At 71.1% G+C, this 22,020-nt stretch overlaps 1 protein-coding gene across 2 annotated transcripts in view; it reads left to right on the top strand.

Annotated features, from left to right (window-relative positions):
- The window catches only part of VAV2 (vav guanine nucleotide exchange factor 2), a 103,131-nt gene that overhangs the window by 35,796 nt on the left and 45,315 nt on the right, over nucleotides 1-22,020 (top strand). For both annotated transcript variants that reach the window (XM_054584138.1, XM_054584137.1), the window contains exon 3: nucleotides 12,118-12,176. In XM_054584138.1, coding sequence (XP_054440113.1) covers nucleotides 12,118-12,176 — 59 coding nt within the window. The remainder of the gene's footprint in view (nucleotides 1-12,117; nucleotides 12,177-22,020) is intronic.

Here is a 22,020-nt window from a genome sequence, read left to right as displayed (position 1 = left end):
TGGGTCAGGCGGCGTCCTGGTCGCGGGTTCGATTCCCAGTCCGGGAGCACGTGAGAGGCAACCGATTGATGTTCCTGCCCCTCTCTTCCTCCCTCCCTTCCCCTCTTTCTAGAAACAAATAAAACCTTCCAGTCAACCACTGCTCCTCAACTCTCCTGCTTCACACCTGGGCTGCCTCCTTCCTCTCCCGCCTGCTCTCCCGGCTGCTGGGCCCCGCCCCCACCAGGTCGTCACACAGCGCCTGGAGTCGCCGCTCCACGGGCAGCCGGACCGTGGCCGCCTCTGCCCAGAGCCCCCGGCGGGCTCCGACGCTCCAGCCAGCTGAGCCGCTCGGGGGGCAGCGACCACCTTGTAAACTTGCTGTGTCACTCTCCCTCGAGAACACGGGTCCCCGAGGGCAGGGGTCTGTTTCCCCTTTGTCCACAGCCCCCAGGAGCGGGCAGTCCCGGGGGGCCCATGGCCCGGCCACGTGGTCGGATGGGTGCCTGCGCTGGGGGAGAGGAGGTTTCTGGAGACGGCCTCAGCTCAGGCGCCCCTTCCTCCTCCCCAGGCGCAGGCAGGCACCCTCCGGGCGGGGCTCCCCAACGCCGGCCCCCCATCCCCAGAAGGAGCGCAGCCGAGGAGGTTGGGGCGCCTCCCGCGCTCTCCCTGGAGGCAGGATGCTCGGCGGGGCCTTGCAGTGACGTCCGCCTCGGCCCCGGGGTCAGAGTCCAGGGGACGTCCAGCTGCCGTGCCTCCTGCCTGCCAAATGCTGTGCGCATGCCCCGCCTGGGAGCCGTGTGGGCCCCCGCAGCGTCGCCCGGATCTGGCGCTGCATTTGCGAAAGATCCGAAAGCGGCTCAGCAAGGGCAGGGCCCGGTCGCTGGCCCTGCATCCCGGGCGCGGAGGGTCCAGAAGAGCCTGGGGTCCTGGGGACCGTGTCCCGCGCCAGCGACTGCTTGCGCGAGGTGGTGGCGGCTGCGTGCCGGGCGGGCCTCCCTGTGAACGCGGCTCTCCGCACGGGGTCCAGCCGAGCGGCCCGCGGGGTCGGCCGACCTCGTCTTGGCTGGAGCCCCACAGCGGCGACCAGCGACCCCATTGCACCCCGCATGGGTGTGTGTCCGTAGACTCGGGTGTGAGCCGTCTGCGAAGGGTGTCCGTCCTCGCTCCCTGCCTCGGCCTCCTGCCCAGGTTTGCAAAACAAACAGAGGCTGTTTGTGGGCCTAGGACCTTCCCAGCTCACGGCCGCCCGCCTCGGCTCCACTGACCGGACCCCCGCCTGCCTCCCGGGGCCGGTCCTAGACAGGGCCCTGGGGAAGCAGAGGCAGTGGGGGCCCGTCACCTCGACGCCCAGGGTGACCTTGAGCAGCCGCCTCCCGCCCAGCCGCCGTGCCCCGGTCTTTCAGCTCGCCCCCCACCCCAGCTTGGGGGGCGTGGCCAGAAAGGGGAGCTGGGCTGGTGGGCTGCCATGTGGGCGCTGTCGCGGTGCCTGGTGACCACGCGGTGCCCGCTGCCCGAGCCCCGGCGCTCGGTCCTGCCGTCGGGGGTCCTCTTGGTGGTCTTCAGCAAGGGCAGCCGGACTCTCACGGCCCCCTCTGGGCGTGTGTGGGGCTGGCGGGGGGTCGGGTGAGGCAGGGGCCGCTGGTGGGTAGTCGCTGTTGTTCGAGAGGTGGGGTCCTAGGACCCAGATGGCTCCCCGCGGGGGGCCCAGCCGCCCGCATCTCTGAAACCGGCTTCTTGGCCACCCCCTCCCTGGGCGTCGTAGGGGCGGCAGCTCGGCAGCTGAGCCCAGCTTTGTTCCCGGCAGAGCTGTCCCCGCCCTCCCTCATCCCTGGGGCGGTCGTCTGTGCTTCCAGGCAATTAGTCCCTGCGGGGAGTCCCCAAGGGCTCTGTCTGGGTCAAGGGTCACTTCCCACAGAAGGGGCCTGGCAGATGGCCCCGCCCCGCCCCCGCCCCAGCCGAGGCCACCGTGTGTGCCCGGACCTCACTGTCCTGGGGCCACGCAGGCTGCTGGCTCTGTTCTCCGAGGGGGCCTGCGCCCCGGGAACCCCGCTAAGGATGACCCCCCCACCAGGAAGAACCAGAGCCTGCCATGGTCCCCGTGTCACCTGGGACGGGACGTCCTGCCCTCTGGGTCTGTGGGGCAGAGTCGGCCTCTGTGTTTTGGAAGACGGGACCCCAGGTTTTGGGGAGGACGTGAATTTTGGGGGACCCTCGCACCTAGTACAGGTCTCGGCCGGCTGTGACGGCCGCGGACCGGGGGCCTGTCCTGCGTCCCAGGCGCTGGCGGGGCCTCCTTTGGGGACCGTGACGACAGGCTCGTGGCCGCTGGGGAGCCTGCCCTCTGGGGCCGCGTGAGGAGCGCAGGGTGCCCAGCCCGGCCCGCCCTGCGCTCCTCTCCGCTCCGTCCTCGCCGGACTCGAGGCGGATGCGCTGTCTTCTGCAGCTTTGTCTGCGGCTGCTTTCTGCCTGATTCTATCCGCGGTGCCTGCAGAGGGGACCGTCACCCGACGTTCTGCTGCGGGCCAGCCCCGCACAGTGGGGACTGCGCCGCTGAGGCTGCGGGGGGCGGGCGGGTCCGTGGGAGTCGCCCGGATGCCCGGAGCCGAGGCCGCGCCCCACAGCCCCGCCAACTCCTGTTCTCCCCCAGGTCTCTGCCGAGTGGCTCCTCCTCTCGGGACCTCTCGGCGGCCCCCGCCCACTCGGCGAGGCCCGGCTGGCGCCCCTGTCCCGCCAGCTGGCCCATTCTCTGCCCGCAGCCCGGAGCCCCTGACAGGCCCTGCGAGCTCTAGGCACCGCCGGTGGCCTCTCGCCCCCAGCTCGGTGCCAGCGGCGTCGTGGCTGCTAGCTGGACGCTGGTGACAAAAATACTTCAGACCAGGGCCTGAACAACAAATTTCTCCCCCATCTGGGGGCTGGGCCTTTGAGCTCAGGTTGCCCTGGGGGGGGGCCCCGGGGGGGGAGCTCTGCCTGGCGCCTTTTCACTGTGACCCCCCCAGCCCCACCGCATGGGAGAACTGACCCCTGACCCCGTGAGTCTCCTTACAAACACCCCGATCCCATTCACAGGAGCTCCCCCCGCAGGGCCCGACCGCCTCCCAGAGCCCCCCCAGGACCGTCGCCTCGGGCAGGGGCTTCCGCAGGGGGGTCTGGGCGGCGCACATATCGAGCCCTGCGTGAAGCTTTGCCTACGCCCAGTGGCGGGCGGGGCGGGGCGCGGAAGGGGCCACCTGCCTGCGACGGCGAGGCCGCGGGGTGACGTCCCCGAAACACGTGGGCGTGCGGCGCTCACTCCTGGGCCAGAACGGGAGGCCCCGCCTTGCTCGCTGCCCGCTCCTCCGCCGGGGATGGGTGGCTGCCTGGGTCTCCAGGCTCAGAGCGGCTCTTCTTCCCGCTCAGTCCTGGCGGATCCTTCCAGAAACACGTGCCCCACGGTGCCAGTGCCTGGTTAGCAGTCGCCCTGGAGCGCGTGTGGCGGCAGCGAGCTGACCGCTGTCCCCGCTCATCGGCCTGGGCCGCTGCCCGCCTGCGGGGTGGCCGCCGCAGGCCCCCCCTGGGCGCTGCAGGGGCGTCCGACCCGAGCGCGCCCAGAGCGCCGAGCTCAGCGCTGTGCGAGAGCCCCCCGGCCCCCGCCCCGCCGCGCCCGTGTGGCTGGGTGGGCCCACTCTCTCCTGTGCCACCACACAGCCCAGGGAGGCCGTGCCGCGGGGAGGGGGCGCTCCAGCCTCAGCCTCAGCCCAGCCCGCGCGGGCCGGGGGCCGGGGGCGGGGGCGGGTGCCGAGCTGATCTGGGGGGAGGCACTCACGGCCGCAGCGCCGCCCGCTCTTGCAGTTAATAACCGAGTTCCTAAGGCATCGCTGCAGAGACGTGTGTGTGCAGGGAAAATGAGTGCCGTGAGCTGAGAGACGCAATTTTTGTTCCCCGTGCCGTTAAAGTGGCCATTAGTCGGGGGACGGGGGGGCGGCGCAGCCACCGCGATGCCCATCTACGCTCGTCAGGTGATGGCTGCTGTCGCTGCGCCCCTGTGAGCCAGCGGGCGGCGTTGGCGGATGGCGGGGGCCGGGAGCCCGGAGCGCAGGTGCCAGGAGTGCGGGGGTTGGGGGGGGCGGTCCTGGGGAGAGGCTTAGCCAGGAGGCGGAGGCCGGCTTCCTGGCCCTTCCCCTGCAAGGGCCGTGGCGCCCTCAGACCACCCAGGCCCCCGCCCTCCCTGCTGCTGCGGCCCACGCTGCGCGTCTTTGTCTGACGGGTGGTGCTGACTGTCTTGGGTGTTGAAGGTTCCGTGAGGCAGCGCGGCAGCGTCCCGGGCCAGCGTCAGGCCCGGGGTCGGGGCTGAGGCCCGGGGTCGGGGCTCAGGCCCCCTTCAGCGTCAGTTCACTGGAGGGGGCGCGGGTGGCAGGTCTGGTGCCCTGAGCGCAGCTCGGGGCTGTGACTCAGCGGGATGGCCCGTTTGGCCAGTAAGTGGCTGTGAGAGCCCGGGGCTGTGGGTCTCCAGCCTCCGGGGGCCGTGGCGTGGCCGTTCTCTGGTGACGGCCGCTGTGCCCGCACCGATGCCAGGCATCCTGAGGATGAGGGGTGGGGGCGACACGCAGAATCCGGTTCCTGCTCCGCTGGCGAGTTCAGGCCCCCGGCGGGAGGCAGGCCGCCCCCCAGGGGGACGCCGAGATGCCTCGGCGAGGGCTGGCGTCCGAGTCGTGGCCCTGGCACGTGAGGTTGCCGGCTGGGCTTCAGTTTCCCCACCTGGAAACTGGGGGTGAGGGTCCCGACCCCGCAGGCCTGCGGCGGAGCCAGCCCGCACACACTGAGTCAGGCATCTGTGTGCCAGGCAGGAGCGGGGGTCAGGGGTGCAGCGCCTCCCCCCAGGCTGCCGTGGGAGGCCTGCTTTCTGGCTGCACCTGCCCCTCCCCCTGCCCCCCCCCCCCAGTCCAGGGTTCCACTGCAAGGAAGAGGGAAGGGGGCTCAGCGTCCTTGCAGGGGCCGAGATCTCCAGTCTGGCGGGCTCTGCCCCACCCCCGCTGTCGGCAGCGAGGCGTCAGCGTCCTGGGCCCGGGGACTCGCGTGGCTGCGGGCGATGACTCAGCTGCAGGGTGCAGACCTGCGTCTGGTTCGAGGCTTCGCCGGCATTGGGGAGACGAGCTGCCGCTTGCCTGCCGCCTGGGGTTGGGATGTTTCCTGTGTTTAGTGTACCCGCCCTCACCTTTGTACCTGCCGTGGGGGCGGGGTGGCCTCAGCCAACCCTGCTCAGCCTGTGGCAGCTGCTGGCCCTGCCCCCTCGTCACTTCCAGGGAGGGGCAGGGGGCAGGGAGAGGCTGCGGTGGGGCGCATTCACAGACGCTGAGTGGCCCAGGCGGGCCCACCCAGCCGGCCCCCCAAAGCCGCCGCCGGGCCCACGGGCTTCCTGGCCTGCGAAGGACCCCCGCGCAGCGGCCCCGCCCCTGCTGCCTGAGGGTGAGGTTTGCGGTCCTGCCGGCCGCCGGCAGCCTCAGGTCCAGAGCGGATGAGCTGGCCTTCCTGGGCCCGGGCCAGGGCCGCGAGCCTGGCTCGCCGGGGCCCGTTGCCAGTCAGGCGCAGCCCCAGGCCTTGGGGTCCCCTCCTGAAAACGAGAAGGGTGGCAGAGGGCTCCGTCGGGTCCGGAGGGAATGAGGCCGGGCGGACGTGGGCTGTGGGGCAGCCGTGTCTGAGACCCGGAGCCTCCAGCGCAGCACAGCCTCCAGGCTGGGCTCCGCCGAAGTCCCTGGTGGCCTTTGCAAATCCCTGGCATCTTCCCAGCGGCTCTTAAGGCTTCTCACCTGCCCCTCGAAGGCTGCGGACCAGGCGGACGCTCAGCTTCTTCCGCTGCGGAACTGGAGTCTCCCTGGCTGGCTCCCGCGAACCTGCCTGGTGGGAAGCTCAGGGCCCGGCTGGCCTGCTCCCGGTCCTGGGACCACGGAGCCTTCAACCCGCTGTTGTTCCAGGGCCGGGACGGGAGCCGTCAGCGCTCGGAGGGCCCTCGAGACTGCCGGGTTCGGGCGCTTCCCGGGGCGGACGCAGGAGCAGGCCAGGGCGCCCTGAGCCGTGAGGCGGGAGCGCAGCCGGGGAGCGGGCCGTGCACGCGCCGGGGCTCCGTCGTTGCTGTTGTACTGTCGTTCTTACTCCACAGGCGGGGAAACGGAGGCCCAGAGCATGGCTTAGAGGGTCTGTGGCCAGTTTAGGACTTGAACCCAGGCCTCTGGCCTCACGCCCTGGTTTGTGCCTCTCTGCTGTTTTCTTGCGATTGCCAGTTCTTTAGAACGGCTTCTGGAACATTCCAGGCTCAGAGCAGGCACTTAATGTTGAGTCCAGTTAGGCTCAGTCATACCCGCCCACCCCACCCCCGCCCGCCTCCTTCCGTGGGCCACAGACTGTCCCCGGGCCTCGGGGACCCCACGGCGCAGCCGCGTGTGAGGGTGTTGATCCAGAGGCTGCGCAGTCTGACTCGGGAATCGGTTCAGATCGCGCTGCAAGTTCAGGGCAGGTGCCGGAGGCGGGGGGCCACGGGGTGCGGGGGAGCCGTCCGTGGTGGGCCTTTCTGCACGGCCCTCTTCTTGCCCCCTCCAGGGCGGGTGACCGGGTCCTGCTCCCCTGCACCTGGCCCCGAAGCTGCTGCCGGCCACGTCTTCAGCCAGCGGTGCTGGGGCCCGGGCCCACTCGCACTGGCCTCCCCGCGTCCGCCCGAGCCGTGTGCGCCGTGGCCCAGCGCGGCTGGGGATCCTGTGGCCCTGGCTCGGCGAAGCCTGGGCGCGGCGTGCGATGGCACGCGGTCCGGAACGAGTCCCCCCTTGCCGGCCGCTTCCAAGGCAACAGCCCGAGCCTTTGGTCTCGGTGTGAGAAGGCAGACTCGGGCGGGCAGTGCAGGTGGAGCTGGGGAGAGCGGCTTGAGGCGATTCCCTTTGAAGAGGGCGGACTTACGAGGCAGACAGGTGAGTGCCGGGGCAGCGTAGGCAGATGAGCTGGGTGACCTGGTCATCGGGCTCTGAGGGGCTGCGCGTGCTCCCAGACGCGTGGCCCTGGCTGATAAGGAAGGCCCGTGGGCTCGGTCCCCTCTGTGCGGCTCCTGCCTGTTGATTCCCAGTGGCAGCGGGAGACGGGGGCCGAGGAGACTGTCCTGCTGGTGGGCTTGCCCTTCGCGAGCCAGAGGGGCTGAGAGGCTCTGCACCCACGGGCCGTCGCTCGCCTCGTCACCGGTGTGCGGGAGCCCCGGGCCCCTGCCAGAGGCCGGCTCGTGTCCACCTTGGTCCTTCCAGGCGATTTCTGGGCTGCTTAGGTTCACGGTCCTTCCGAGTTCCAGTGCAGGGGCGGGCGCTGCAGGGTCGCCGTGGGGCAGCTGTGAGAGGTCGGAGCTGTGGCGGTGTGTCCTCTGCCCCACGCAGCCCTTCAGGGCTTCGCCCCCTTTAACACGAGGCTTTGTGAGGGGGCCCCAGAGGCTGCCCGGCCTCGTGACCGGGCCTGTGAGTGGCCCTGTCGACGTTCGCTGCTGTTCGTGGGGCGGACGTCAGTAGCTGCAAGGGAGCCTGGAAGACGGGGTCTAGCCGGGCGAGGAGGGGGGCAGGGCTCTGTACCAGCGGCAGGCGCCTGCGAGGAGTGGGGTGCGGCAGGTGGCAGCTCTGGCCAGGTCGCAGAGGCCTGAGTTCAGCCCTAGCTCGGCCACGTGTTGCCGGGTAACCTGGGCAAGGCCCTTCCTCTCTCCAGCCCCCGGGGTCTTCCTCTAATAAGTGGAGCGTTGGGGGAGGGAACATACAGGAATGGTGGCCGAGTCACGCTAACCCTAGGGCACCGCATGAAGCGGGGGCTCAGTCAGTGGCTGCTCACCTCTCATGATGAAGAAGTGGGGACGGGGAGGCAGGTTCTCGTTGGAACCTTGGCTGCAGATCCTGCTTGTCCATCGGCCCATCTATTCGCCCGTCCACCCAACCGCCCGCCCGTCCACCCAACCGCCCGTCCGTCCACCCAACCGTCCCTCTGTCCATCCAACCACCCACCCGTCGAACCAACCACCCGTTGGCCCAGCCAGCCACCGATCTTCCCGGGCATCCGTCCCCGCCCCCCCACCCTCGTCCACGTGTGCCGAGGGACGGCCATGTTCCGCGCTGGCCCATCTCCTGCAGCACACCAAGCCCCCTCAGCCGCATGGGACTGCGGGACCCCGTTCCTGTCCTGGGGGCCGCTGCTCACATGGGGGTCTGCGGGGGGCCACGCCAAGTTGGGGTGGGCATGTGGCGTCTGTGACAAGTCCGATGGCCGTGGCATAGGGGGGCCTGACCCTGCTCGTCCGGCTCGAGGTCCAGAGTCAGGCGCCTTTGGTCTGAGGAGCATGGTTTCACGACAGGAGAATTTGGGGGGAGGCTGCGCCATGGGGGCGGGAGGGGGGCGCCAACAGACGCTTCGTTTTATAGGACAGCCCCGCCCTACACGTGTGTCCGTGAGAGGAAGACGTGACGGGGGAGCGGAGCCGTCCCTGCTGCCCTCAGCGGGCACCCCTGTGCTGTGTGCCGGCCCTTTGAAGGACCCGGTGTCTTTAAAAATGAGACCACATTTCCCTCTCATCCACGTTTTACAACCTGTTTCTTTCATTAGGGTGTTTGCGGAAACGTTGCCGCAGTAAGTCCCCGCCCACTTGCTGCCCGCGGCCCCGGGTCGCCCCGCGTGGGCGCGCCCGCCGCCATTTCCCTCCCGCTGTTTCTCAGCCGGGCGGCTGCCGGGTTGTCGGTGTCCGCCGGCTGCTGCGGTGCAGGCGTCTGGGACCGAACCGCTCCACACACCCAGAGCAAAATCTCTGTCGTCCTTAGCGATGCCCCCTGAGGGTGCGCGCGGCAGCGTGCCCCGGACCCCAGTCGGCACGGCGCCCCTGCGGACGGGGCCCGGGAGCCACCAGGAGCACCCTCCTGCGGCGAACCTGGGCGGGCGCCTCGCGGCCGCTCTCGGATGTGCCGGCCCTTTGCGAGGGCGCTGGGCGGCGAGGTCCCCGGGCGCCCGTGGCGGGCGCCCCGACGCACGTCTGAGGCCGGCGTTCAGCTCTGCTCAGCCCCCCGGAGCCTGAGAGCAGACACGGGGTACATTACGGCGGGGGCTTCTGGGCTGGACGCTGGAGCTCCAGGCGGTGGCACCCGGTGGTCGCAGGTCCCGCTGCCGCATCCTCACAGCCGCCCCCGCCCCCCGCGTGTGAGGGTGAGAAGGCCCGGCAGGGACGAGGATGGGCGGACCCGGGGGGGCGGCGAGGGCTCGCTCCCTCCGGCCGGGGCGGGTTCCCAGCCCCCTGCCCCGAAGGGTTTGCTGGCGGCCACAGCGGGCCATCCGGGCCCCTCTGGGATGTGTCCCTCAGGCCGCCTGCCTGCCTCTCCGTGCCTGGGCAGGGTTAGAAGCGGGAGTTTTGAGCCCAGCACCGGGGCCCTGCCTTGTCTTGGGGGCCCACGGGGTCAGCGGCTCAACGTCTTCGGCCTGTTGCCTGTCCGAGAAGGCAGTGCACCCTTAGGGTGGGGGTCCTTGGGACCCCGTTCTGGAACCATGGGCTTGCGGTGCTCTGCCCTGGACCCCACCCTGCAGGAGTGGGGCAGCACGGTGACCGAGCCGGTGCCGTTGCCTGTCTGACCCCCGGGCCGCACTCCTGAGCCACGGGGGGCCTTGGACGTACACGCAGGTTCCCGGGCCCCGCCCCGTCCCACTGGGAACCTGCAGGGACGCGGGGGGAGGTCTGTGTTCCCAAGTGCCGCCCGTGAACGTGAGGGAGCTGATGGGCTGCAGGTGTTGGACACCCAGACCCGCTGGGGAGCCGGGGTCAGGGGGGCCACGGCCGGGGTGGAGCGGCAGCGGCAGGGGCCAAGCCTGCGCCCCAGGGTCCCGGCCTCAGGCCGTGATGTCCTGCCCTCAAGCCTGCCCCGTCCGCTCCTTGTTCCCTCGCTGAGTATTAAAGGCGCCGCTGATGTTAAAGGTCATGCGAGGCCGAGGGTGGCAGGGGCATCAGGGCACAGCGTGGGCGGGGGCCCCGGGGAGCCGGCTCCCGGGAGCAGGTCTTTGTCCCCGCGCCCCCTGACCCCGCCCCAGAATGAAGCTCTGCGGGCCCGGGGGTCCCAGGGGGAGCGGGCGCCGCGGGCCCAGAGGACTGAGCTTGGGTGTGCGGTGGGGGTGGGGACCGGAGGAGGGGCAGGTGTGTGTGTGTGTCTTCATCTCATTTATTAACTGGGACAGAGACGAGAGGCGGACGTGAAGTTGGGAAAATGTCATCCTTTGACATTTGCGTTTTCAGAAGAGAGGCAGGTCTGTGGGGAGAGGGTTGGAACACGTCTCCAGAGCGGCGCCTCCGGGGAAGCCCAGCCCCTGCGGGTGGTGCCGCCTGCTCCACGCGCTTTCTCAAGGGCTCGCCTCACCGCCGTCTCGGGTCTCACATCTGCCCCCCGCAGCGCGGTCCCGGGGCTCCGGGGCGGGTCGTCCTGCCGTCTCGCACGACACCGGCGGGGAGCGCGTGGCCCAGGCAGGGCGGGAGCGGCGCTGGGCTCGTTGACCCCGTGGAAGGCGCCGCGCTGTGTGGACGGGACCGTGGAGCTGGGCCCGGCGCCGGCCGCTAGCGACAGGCTGCGCTCGGAGCCAAGTGGCTACGGTGTCAGGGCCGGGTCTGCCGGGGCCACGCCGGCGGGGGGCCGCTCTGCGCCTGGGGCCTGGGCCCACGGACGTGTCGGGGCCCATCTGCTGCTGGCGGCTCCCTCGCTGCGGCTGCTCCCCCACGTGCGTAGCTCCGCCTTCACGCCCGATGCAGGTGGGCGCCCGGGTTGGGCCTCCTGTGCCAGCGCTGCTCGGTGGCGGGCGCCTCGGCTGCCCGGGCGGAGGGCTCGTGGGGAGGAGGGTGGCGGTTGGCCCGTGACGCCTGGCACAGCCAGGGGGCGAGAGGGGCGGCTCGTGGGCCCGGAGTCGCCAAGCGCCCCCAGCGCCAACCTTTCTGGCGCGTCAGACGACCGGGAGGGCACACGGCAGTGTTGCTCTAACGTCTGCTCTCTGTAAATATTTAGAGCTCTCAAAAGCCAAGAGTAGCAGCCGAAGCCCAGGTGCTTGTGAGAGACCCCCGGGCTCCCGAGCCTGGCGGCCCGGCTGGGCAGCTGCTGCAGGATAAGCCACTGGGTCTCGCCTGAGGACACGCAGATGAGACGAGCCCGGTCACTCCTCAGGGTCACGGCCTCTGGGGGTCCCCGCGCCCGGAGCTCAGCCACGCAGCCTGCGGCTTGTTGGCCACGGCCCTGTCTCGGGGGCCGAGGAGCGGCCCTCGGGTTCGGTTCGGGCTTTGCCCCCGCGCCGTGGGAAACTTGCTGCTGGAAGGAGAGCACCCCGAAAGGAGCGTCCGAGCCGGGCAAGCGGCCGACCTGTTCTCCTGTCTCCCCAGCGCGCACGGTGGGACGGGCCTCGGCGGGTGTGAGGGCGCCCCGCACCCGGCCGGCGCGTCTGGATGGAGCAAGCGCTCACCCCGGGCCGTGTTCTGGTTCTGTGTCCCCATGTACTCGCATGTGTGTGCCCATGCAAGCTCACGTGCAAGGTACACACAAGTGCGTGCACACACACGTGAACGCGCAAACGCTCTCACGCCGCGAAGCCTGCAGGTTGAGGCTGGGCTCCGCGTCTTCTGTGTCCCTGTGGGTCCTGCCAGGGTCGTGAGCAGCTTCTCGCTGTGCTGCAGTGTGTTGGGCTGTGCGCCCCCTCCCTGCCTCGGTGTCCCCACGGTCGCCTGCGGAGCCTGATGCCTGCCTCCCTGGGGCTTTTGGAGCCGGGGGGAGGTGGGTGCTGCGGTGGCCAGCAGGGCCGAGGTGGGGCTCGGCCGAGAGAGGAGCGGACCTGGTCGCCCAGCATTTCACAGCTCGCCTCCCGACAAGCCTGCCGGCCCCGGCACCCCCTGCAGGACCCCCGCGCCCCTGAGCCTGCGCCAGCAGCCGGGCAGCCCCCCGATATCGGTGCGCCCGGACTCCAAATCCTGCACAATCTGTACCGCGCAGGGGCCTGGCCTGGGTAGGCGGTGCTGCTTTCTTCTCCCCCCGAAGACGAAGTGGACTCCGTGTCCAGTGCTCTCTTTCTACGGAGCTTTTCAGGGCAGCTGTGTTGCGACGTCTGTTTTCTCATGAAATTACAGGTCTTTCCCTCTCCCCCCAGGTCATCTCTGCGGTGTCCAGGCTGTCCCTGCACAATGTGGCCCAGAACAAAGGGATCAGGTAAGTCCCCCGGGGCGCACGCCCCCCCACCTCCGCCCACCTGGGCTCAGAGGCCGGACCCTCCGGCTGCCGTCCCCACCTCTGCCTGTTGGTGGCGCCGGCGGGGCGGGGAGGAGGGGGAGGCTGCTGTGCGCTCGCCCCAGGAAAGCCCTGCGAGGTCTCTCCCGCTGCAGGCGATAAGGTCAGCGGAGGCCTCCTGCCACAGGTCGCGGCTGCGTGTGGGGGTGGGGGAGCGGGCTGGCGCCTGTGGGTAACGGCCGGCAGAGCAAGGGGGCCGGCCCGCATGGGGTCCTCGGCAGGACGGTCTCGCGTGGATTTCCTTCCGCTTAGAGTCCCGTGACCCCCTGCGGTGCGGCCGCTCATCTCGGCCGGGGACGGGCCACCCCGCGCGTGGGGCGGGGAGAAGGGCAGCCCCGCACGACCGCCGGCCGGTGCGGTCCTGGGCCCCCCACCAGGGTCGGGGGGCGTCGGACGGGCGAGCGGGTCCCAGGCCGGGTAGGGGCGCTCGCAGGAACTGCGCTTTCTGGATGCTTTGGGAGGACATGGCCTAGCGGGGGCGGGGGGGGTGTGGAAATGGCCCCCTGCACCCTGAGGTGTGGGTCCGTCCTGTTGTCCGGGGGCTGCGGCCTGCCTGTACCCTGGGGGTCCCAGGCCCGCGGTGCCCGGTGGGCCAGGGCCGGCACGGCCGCCCCGTGGTGCGGCCGTGGGCTCCGGTTCCGCGTCACAGGCGCAGAAGCTGCCGTCAGGGACTGACGTCACCGGTGGGTCCTCCAAGGACTTAGAAATTCCATCGAAATGAAGATTAAAAAGAAAAGCACATCAGACACACGACAGTCTGTTTAGAAATGTTTCGAAACTACACGTTAAACACGTACAAAAGGATATTTATAGCTTAGAGCATAAAGACCGACAGGAGGCAGAGCCCCTGTCCCCGCGCCCAGCGTGTGCCCTAATGTCGCCGAGCCCCGAGGCCCGGCGGCTCGGCCGTCTCCGGCGGGGGCGGCGGACGGGGCGCTGGGATCCGGCGGTGCCGACGCTGCCTCAGAAAAGGCGAGCCGTTTCTGGACTCACAGGCCCCACGGGGTTCCTCTGCGCCGCTCTCCCCAGAGCGACCGTCTGCTCCTTGTCCCCGGCCGCGGCGACGCCTGGTGTGGTGGTTTGCCTGCCCAGCTCGCCTCCCCCACGCCCTTATCTGCCTGCACGTCCGCACACCCGCGAAGGCAGGCAGGAGGTTTGTGGAACCGTCCATCGTCCTACTTGCTCTTCCCCTCTTTCCCGTGATGCTCGAGTGGCATCCCTTCTCCAGAGTCCGTTAACGTCCCCCGCGAGGGGCCCTGGGGCCGGGAGCCCCGTGAGGTTCCCGGGGCGGACGGGCGGCGGGCCTGGCCTCCCCGCCGGCCCCTCCCCCCGCGGCCGGCCGCGCCCGGCTGCCGGCTCTGAGGGCCTCTGCCACCCGGGCTGCACAGCGGGCTCCCAGGGGGTGAAGCTTCGGCGAGCTGGCTGTGCGTCTGTCCCTGGCCTGCGTCCTGCTCTCCGGTTGGTGTAAAGTCCTTCGAAGGGGGGTGCCTTCTCCTGCCACCCCCACACCCCAAAGGGGCCAGTGCCGCAGCCCGGGCTTTGCTACAGTGCGGGGGCTGGTGGGGGGCAAGGCGGAAGCACGCCGCCAGCCCTGCGCGCTGGGCCCCGGCAACCCACCCTCTCTCCTCTGAAGCCCGGGAGCCCCCGGGAACGAAGCCCCAGCCGCGAAGGCCGCGTCCTCTGGGGAGACGGCGGGCAGAGAGGGTGCAGGTGTGGGCTGCGGCCGTGGTGGGACCCGCGTCCCGCCTCGCTGGAGCCTCGTGCGGGTGGGGCTGCTCGCTGCCTCTGCCCCGAGACGTGGGTGACCCGGCGTGACACAGGGGCTTCTCTGGGCTGCCGGAGACGAGGCTTAGCTCAGGATTGGCCCAGACGAGGGCTCAGCAAATATTGTTTGTTTCAGTAGCAGAAACGGAGTGTTGGGGGGCCCCGAGAACCCCCCGGCTCTGGGCCTGCAGGAAGGACGCCCAGCCAGGAGGCCGCTGTCCTCGCGGGCACGGTCCCGGGTCACCTCAGGAGGGGGCCGACGGAGGCTTGGCGGGGGAGGGGGCAGGCCGGGCTCTGGCCCCACTTCTCCCCTCCCAGCAGGGTCGCGGGGGTGACAGTTCTCTCGGACGGTGTGTGACAACCTGCGTGGGCTGTTGGCAGCCAGGGGAGCCCCCACCCCGAGCTTCGGCGTCCGGGTTCTCGCTGGGAGTCTGTCCCGCAGACACGGCTGACCACCCACACGGTTGACCGCGGTCTCCGGCCGCTGCAGAGCGGGGCCGCCCCCTGGGGCCCAGGCCCCCCTCCAAACGCTTCACTAGCAGAGACTCCGCGGCTGGGCCCACGGCCCCGGTGACACAGACACTCACATCAGGCAGGGCGTCCCCGGGCTCAGAGGCTTCCCCCCGGGAGCCGGGGCGGACACCCCGGGTCTGCTGAGGGAGCCGTGACTCCCGCCGGAGGAGGCGGAGGGGCAGGAGGCGGGTTAGCGGACGAGAGGGTCCGGGCCCGCGGGCGTGGGGTGCCTGTGCTGGCAGACGCCCCCCGCACCCCCACCTCGCTGCTCCGCCGCTGCCCGTGCTCCCCCTCCCCGTCTGGGCCCCCATCCAGAGCTTTCCCGGGGTCCTTCCCCCGCCCCCCAGGCCCGGCAGCCTGTGCTCCGTGGTCCCCTCCGTGCAGCGTGAGGTGTTCCGGTCGCCCCCCGGTCCGCGACCCCCGAGAGGGCCCCACAGGCCGCCGGACGTTGCACGGGGTGCCCCCCAGGCTCTTCGGCTGCGAGGGCTCCTGCGGTCACGGGTCCTTCCTCGTTTCACGGCTGGATGGGAGCCCAACACGCTCCTTCAGAAACGACGGCTTACTCCCCACCGGGGCTTCCCCTAAGGAGCCGCGAGAGCCCAGCCGCACCTCTGGGGCGGATGAGCAGGAGGCTTCCTCGGAGGGCCCGCCCTGGTGCCCGCCAGAGGCTCAGCGGAGAGGCGGGGGTGGCCCGTGTCAGCCCCTCCAGCTCCGCGTGTGGGACGCGGGGCCCCGGTGCAGCCAGCGCTGGTCCCCCCGGCTGCGGGTCGTCCTCGTTCGGGGTCGGCACAGCCAAGTGGCTGGAAGCGGGGGACACGGCAGAGGGCAGGGCTGTGTGAGAGAAGCCGAAAGGGGAGGCTCAAGAGCCCTCACCCACGAGGTCCCCTCTGGCAGCCACCTGCCTGCCCGGCGCCCTTGGGCAGGATGCTGCCGGGGCTGCGTTTGAGAGGGGCCGGGGGCACCGCGGCTGCGTGGGCTGATATCTCTGCCCAGGGCCGAGGCAGGGTCCACGCTCCGCAGCGCCCAGCAAGCTGGAACTTTCTCTTTCAATTTGAAGCGAATTCCTAGACTGTCAAACACACCCCTTCCAGGCCTAAGCCCAGGAGAACATTCTGCGACTGAAAGGAGAGCCTCTGGTCCCGAGGTGGCCGCGGGGGACCGTTCTCTGGGCTCCCCGCTGCCCGGAGTGTGGCTTGGGAGCCTCACCGCGCCCCCCGCCCCAGACGCCCTTGTGAGTCCCGTCGGCCCGTGGCTCCGCGGGGTCTCCTGGTTCCACTCCTGACGGGCGACTGCCTCTTGTCTCCAGTGCCTGGGGGTGCCCTGGCGCCCAGCTCAGCAAGCCCGTCCGCCTGGCTGGTGGGGGTGCCCTTGAGTCCCTGCCCCCAAACCTTCCCCAGTCGCCTGGATGGCTGATTACCTCGGAAGCCAGCCGACTCCGGCACGGGTCCCCTCCTGAGGGCCTGGGACCGGCTTCAGGGCACCCGGGCCCCGCCCGCGGCGTGTGCATCTCGGAGGGCCTCGCTGCCCTGGGCCCTGCTGCGCGGGAAGCCGCCGCCCCTCCCCCAGCCTTTCCGGTGTCCGCAGACTCCGGCCCGGAGGCCTCGCTCTTGCGCCCCAGCGCCCTCCACCGTTTGCTGCTCGGGCCGGCACCATCCCTCTCCTGCCTGGTGCCGCCTGGTTCATTCCTGGCAACCGGAACCTGCAGCGGGGGAGGAGGCCGGGACGGGGGTGGCCAGCTCCGGGTGCGTATTGGCCGCTTAGCCTGCCAGCAAGATGTGTTAATCGCCCCACCTGGTGGCACCGAGGGTCCTCGCCACCTGTCCTTGCTGAGCTCGCGGCGGGGGGCAGGCTGGCCCCGTGGCCCCCAGGCCAGCCTCACAGAAGAGCCTGCGTTCCTCTCCCGATGACACTAGCGTCGGCCTCGCCTGTGCTGGCCATCGGCGTGGGCGGGGACGGCCCCGAGCCTTGGCCCCGCTTGCCCAGGCGACCGACAGCTCAGGGCGGATGGCGTCGGGTGAGAGCTGAGCCTGGCTCCGCCGCCGCCTCACCCTGCGGCCACGGCTGGACGTCCCCGCCCCACACCAGCCCGGCCGAGCGTGGGCCCACAGGCCCGTCCATACGTGTGTGCCCGCGTCTGTGCTCCCCCCCCCCCCCACGCGTGCCCTGGTCTCCTCCCCACGCCCCTGCTTCAGCCCTGTGAGCTCCCGGGGGCTCGCCCGTTTCCCCGCCCGGGTTTCTGGGCATCCCGCCAGCCGAATGGGGACCTGGGGCCGCCCCGGCTGGGGCAGCTGCTGCCTGTAGGCCCCAGGTCCTTCCTGGGGGCTCTGCTGAAGGTTCTAGAAGGGAGGGTGCCGGGCTGCCCTGGCTGGGAGGTGCGGGAGGAAGGAGGGGAGGGGCAGAAAGGCCCGGTCCATTTTGTCTCCTTGGGTTTAAGGGCCCCAGTGAGGGCGCGGCAGCCAGGGCGGCCCTGGGCGGGGGCGGGGCTGCACAGCGTGCTTGGCGCCTGCTTCCCGCGCGGCCCTGCTTCCGTGGAGCAGACAGGGCGGCCCTGCCCGCTCTGGCCCCACGGGCGGGAGTGTCACCCCAGAGAGCTTCCCGCGGCCCGGGCCCCGGGGAGTGCCGCCTGCCTCTGGGCCCCGGCCGCCCCCTGGGAAGGGACCGTTGCCGGGCCCGGTCCTGGCCGGGCGAGGGGCTCAGCAGCAGCCTGGCACGGGGACGGCGGGGCAGATGGTGGCCAGGTGACGCTCAGTGAGTCCGTGCGCCCCCGGACGTGGGGGTGCCGCCCCGCCACCATCACCCGCCGCCGGACGGAGGCTCCCAGGAACGCTTGGGGGCGCGTCCCTCCGCCGCTGCCACGGAGGGGACAGGAGGGAACGAGGGCCGGATGGAGGCCCGTTGGCCCCCAAATGCACTAACTGGCCGCCGCGTGGGGCCGGCGGGGAGTGGATTCGCGCTGGGGACGGGCAGGAGAGGCGGGGGGGGGGGCGGCCGGAGCGTCCCCGGGACAGGGCTCTTGAGAAAGGACGTAGCTGGACTCTCTCCTTGCCCCACCCCCGCGTCTCTACTGTCATTGTCGGGGGACCTGCCTGCGCCGCTGCCACTTTGTCTACAGAGACTTCCCGTCTGGTTCATCTCATGCGTTTTTATCCCTGTTCCCTCCCATCCGCCCACCTGCGCCCACCTGCCCTCTGTCCGTCCATCTGTCCCTCTGCTCGTCCCCCTGTCCGTCCGTCGGTCCGGTCAGTCGCCCGCCTGCTCATCTGTCCACCCGCTACCTGTCACCTGCCCACGTACACGCCCGCCCATCCGCACCTGTCTGTCCTGCCGTCTTCATCCCTCCACCCCGTTCCACGCCGGCGTCGGCCGGCCGGCCTCCACCTGGTCAGGTCGCTGCGCCCGCCGTCTGGCCGCCGGGAGGGCAGACCCCCGCCCCCACCCCCGGCACAGCGTTTCATGATGGGAGAGCGAGTGGTCATGAAGGAGCGAACTGGCTGACCTGGCGCGGAGGGGGACGGCGGGAGGCCTTCAGTGACACGGGGGTGTCAGCTGTGACTCCCTCCTGGGGTCGCTGCGAGGATCCTCGGCTCGGCGCCTGGCACGCAGTAGGTCCAAAGCTGAGACATGGGAGGAGGAGGAGTCTCAGCTTGTGTGGGCCTCCGTCTCCCCCCCTGCGAGCGTGGGGTCTGCCGGCACCGGCCTGGACGGCTGGGGGGTCGGAGCAGGTTGCGTGGGAGCCCCCTGATTTCCGATTTCAGGCGGAGGGAGCGAGGTGCCCGTGGGAGGTGTCGGGGGACGGTGAGCGTCCAGGGGGCGTGCCCGCTCCAGCGTGCGGCTCGCGGCGTCCCGCGGGCCCCGGGCCTCCTGGCGGCCCGGATTCGGAAGCCTGGCCGCTGTGCCGTGGGTGCCCCCGTCGGCCGTCCTCCCTGACAGACGCCCCCCACGCCGGGACGAGGGCACCGCGGCTGAAGACGACCCTGGGGGTGAGCAGTGACCCGGGCTGGGAACGTGTCTGCGCCGGGCACTGAGGCAGACACCCAAGGGGTGGACAGCCGGCCTGCGGCCCCGTGGCCCTCGTGGACGCGCAAGTCCGCTGGGCTGCATTCCAGACCCTTTGCGCAGTCTCCGCAGCTGGACGTTCAACTGGACAGCCTTTCACCCCTCCTTCTACACGTGGGGAAACTGAGGCCCGGAGGGCATCACCTCCTGAGTCCTCCGCCGGTGGTGGCTGGGCCCCGGGGGTCAGACGCTGAATGTGTTGATCCTCTTGCTCCCTCATTCACTCATGCACTCCGTGCCTGGTGGCGCCCGCCTTGGGCCAGGCGCGGGGACGAACCCAGAGGTGCGGGGACGGGCCGGCCTGAGGCGTGGGGAGGGGGCTCTGCCCAGGGCCGTGCGGCCAGCAGCGGGGGGAGGGTCGTGGGCTGCCTGGCGGCTTTAGGGAGACAGGGCCCCATCCTGTGAGCACGAGCTTTTTGGGGGAAAGGCTCTTTGGAGATGTAACGATATTAACGCTCCTGAGAAGAGATCGTCCTGACGGCCCGGCGGACCGTCCATCTGATGACAAGTGTTCTCCTGAGGGACACACAGGGGCCTGGGGGTGGGGGGAGGAGAAGGCCAAGCAGGGACGGAGGCAGACGCCCTGCCCCCGCCCCCGCCCCCGCCCCGGGCGCTCAGCGAGCAGCGTGGGCTCGGCTCCCCAGCCCCCACGTGAGGGCTCCGGCTTGTTGCTGAGGGGTTTGGAAACGCTCTCTGCAGGGGTGCGCAGTGATTTTCTGTCGGTGGAAGTGGGGGTGCACGGAGGCTCGGCCCGAAGGTGGGGAGAAGCGGAGTGGGGGGCCGGCCGTGGGGGCCCGGCACCGGGAAGCCCCCGCGGGCCTGGGTGGCCTTGGGCAGGTCCCTGTGGGTTCTGCGACGCTTTCCTGTCCTCAGGGGTGGTACTCCAAGCGTAAGCGCCCTGTGCGGGTAGCGCCCGGTGGCTGAGGGGGTTCCCTGCCCTGGGGAGAGGCCGGGGTGCATGCAAGGGAGCCTCAGAGGGGGTGGGGGGCTGTGCCCTGCTTGTGGGAGAGGACAGCACTGCACCCCCCGCCCCCGCCGCCGGCTGTTCCTCTTCAGAGCATCTCCCTCCTCCTCGCTGGGGCCCCGGAGCGAGGACAGGCAGCCTGGCTGCGCTGTGGGGACACTCGGGGGTCTCCGCCGGGTGGATGCTTCCCGCTCCTCGCTCAGCACCTGGCCTCGCCTGCCCGCTGGCCCCCTCCCCTGCCGACCCCAGCGTCATCGCCAGGCCTGTGGCCGTGGCTTCACCGCGGTGTCCCTGCCCACGTGTGCTTACCTGGTTTGAGATCCTGGTGGTAGCCCCCGGGCCCCACGGAACTACTGCTGCACCTGGCCCTTCAGCTCCTTCCTGGCCGCCGCCGCTGCCGCCTCACTGAGCCCGCACATCCCCCAGGGCGCAGGGCGTGCGGGGTGGGGGGGTGGCGGGGCGGGGGCTGCCTCTTGCCCCCGTGTATCGTGACCACGTGCAGCATCCCCTTCCCCGACCCCGCGCGTCCCCGACAGGCCCAGCCCCGTGGGAAGCTCATCCACCCTGCATTGCAGGCGGCCCCACAGTGCACCTGGGGGGGCAGGTGGTTCTCCCACGTCACGGGTGAGGTGACTGGGATCAGACACTCACCTCCCTTGGCAAGTTCACGGCCTAGGAAGCCGCGCGGCCAGCGCCAGTCCCCCCGTCTGGTACGAGGCTGGAATTCCAAACCCTCTACCAGGCTCGGCTCTGCAAACCGGCTCCCCGCCACCTGCTGGGAAAAGCACCCCCCGCCCCCGGTGTCCCGGGCCAGGACCGCCTATGCCCAGAGCCCCCCCTCTGCCCTCCGTGCCGCTGCGGCCTCCCTGGGCCCTGCAGCCCCGGGTGGCCTTCGGGGTGGCACCGGGCCGCGCCCCCCGCCCCCACGTGCTGGCCCGCCCGCGCTCGGTGCAGCTGAGAAAAGCCCCGTGACCGTGGCCATGCCTGGACCGTCGGCTTTGACAGTCGGCTGAGCCGCGGAGAGCCGGTTTCGATCCGCGCACCCGAGGCCTCCCCGCCAGTTAGTGGGCGGCACCCAGGAGGCTTTTCAATAATGACACGGGCCAGCTGGGCTCTACAGGCTGCGCTTTCGATGTGCCTTTTAGGTCGGCCAGGCGGCGGCTTCCCGCCCGGTGCCGGCGGGGGTGCTGGCCGGCCTGCCAGGCCCCTCCGCCCCCGTGGCCCCTCCCTTGCCCGGCGCCCACCCCTTGGCCCGGCTGCACCTGGTGCCAGGCCTTCCCACCGCCCGGCCCGGAGAATTCGGAGGCCGGTGCAGAGCGAGACGCTGAGCGTGGCCAGGGGCAGAGCCCTGCTGGGGCCCCTCGGGCACCGTGGGGCGCGCTCCCTCCAATGTCCCGAGGGCTCAGGGAGCCAGGCGCTCGGGGCAGCGCTGGGACGTTGGGGGGCAGCCACCCCCGTGGGGCTGGGTGGCCGCGAGGCCGAGGCTGCTCTCGGGGGCTGGTCCTGCCCCCCAGGCCGGCCAAGGGGGGCGCAGGGCCCCTGTCCTGCTTCCTGTGAACACGGGCTGCGGAGACCGCTCCCCGGGGACCCCGCCCCCCGCCCCGTGCGTGGGAATTCCTCTGCCCTCCCCGCCCGTGCCCGGCGAAGGGTAGAGAAGGGAGCAGGTGCCCCAGCCTGGCTCTCTCCCACTGGAGACGCCAAGGGGGCGTGGGAAGCGAACGCCCTGTGCCGCGTCCTCTGACGGGCGCCCGAGGTCTGGGTAAAGGGTCAGGGCCGCGTGCCTGCCCCCTGGCCGGTACCTCCCGGGGGCCAGAAGCTTTGTTTCCAGGCGACCGGCTCCTTCCTAGGCTCGGGGGGCGTGGCTCTGTGGTGCGTGGGGGCCAGGTGGCAGCGCTGACCCTGTGGGCCCCGGGCACGGCTGGAGGGGCCCCTGTTGTCATGGAAACCCAGGGGCCCCCCCCCGGGGCTGGTCGTCCACTGTTACCTTCACCAGAGCCGTTCGTTGGCGCGTGGATGCGGGTCCAGGGCCAAGGAGGAGGCGACACGGGGGAGCCAGCGGTTAGAGACAGGTGGCCGCCCCGGCGGGCGGCTGAAGTGGGGCAACGCGGGCGCTCAGCGCGGGGCGGGGGGTCGCTGCTGGGAGAGGAGGGTCCGCAGTGCCTGGGGTGACGACCGTGGGCCGCGGGAGGGGACTCGCTCCCCGTGAGGGTGCGGCCCTGGCGACTCCAGCCATCCAGCCGGGCACCCTCCACGCGTGGCTGGGAGGGACCCACCCTGCGCCTCCGGGCTCGTCCCCGCGGGCTGCTGCTCCCAGGCCCCCTCTACCAGCGGGGGGCCCCGGGGCGGGAGGAGGCAGGTTCGTGGACAAAAGGCCCGAACGCGTCTCAGAACGAGTTCTGACCCCAAGCCGCCCGGCGAGCACCCCTCTCCGCACTCTGCCATTGTCCTCTGTCCCCCAGACGCCCCGCC

This window comes from Pteronotus mesoamericanus, unplaced genomic scaffold, assembly GCF_021234165.1.
Source record: "Pteronotus mesoamericanus isolate MK-2021 breed Mesoamerican mustached bat unplaced genomic scaffold, CSHL_Meso_final contig_78, whole genome shotgun sequence".
NCBI classification, from domain to species: domain Eukaryota; kingdom Metazoa; phylum Chordata; class Mammalia; order Chiroptera; family Mormoopidae; genus Pteronotus; species Pteronotus mesoamericanus.
Note: the sequence above shows the minus strand (reverse complement) of the source record. Positions and strands in the feature narration are given on the sequence as shown.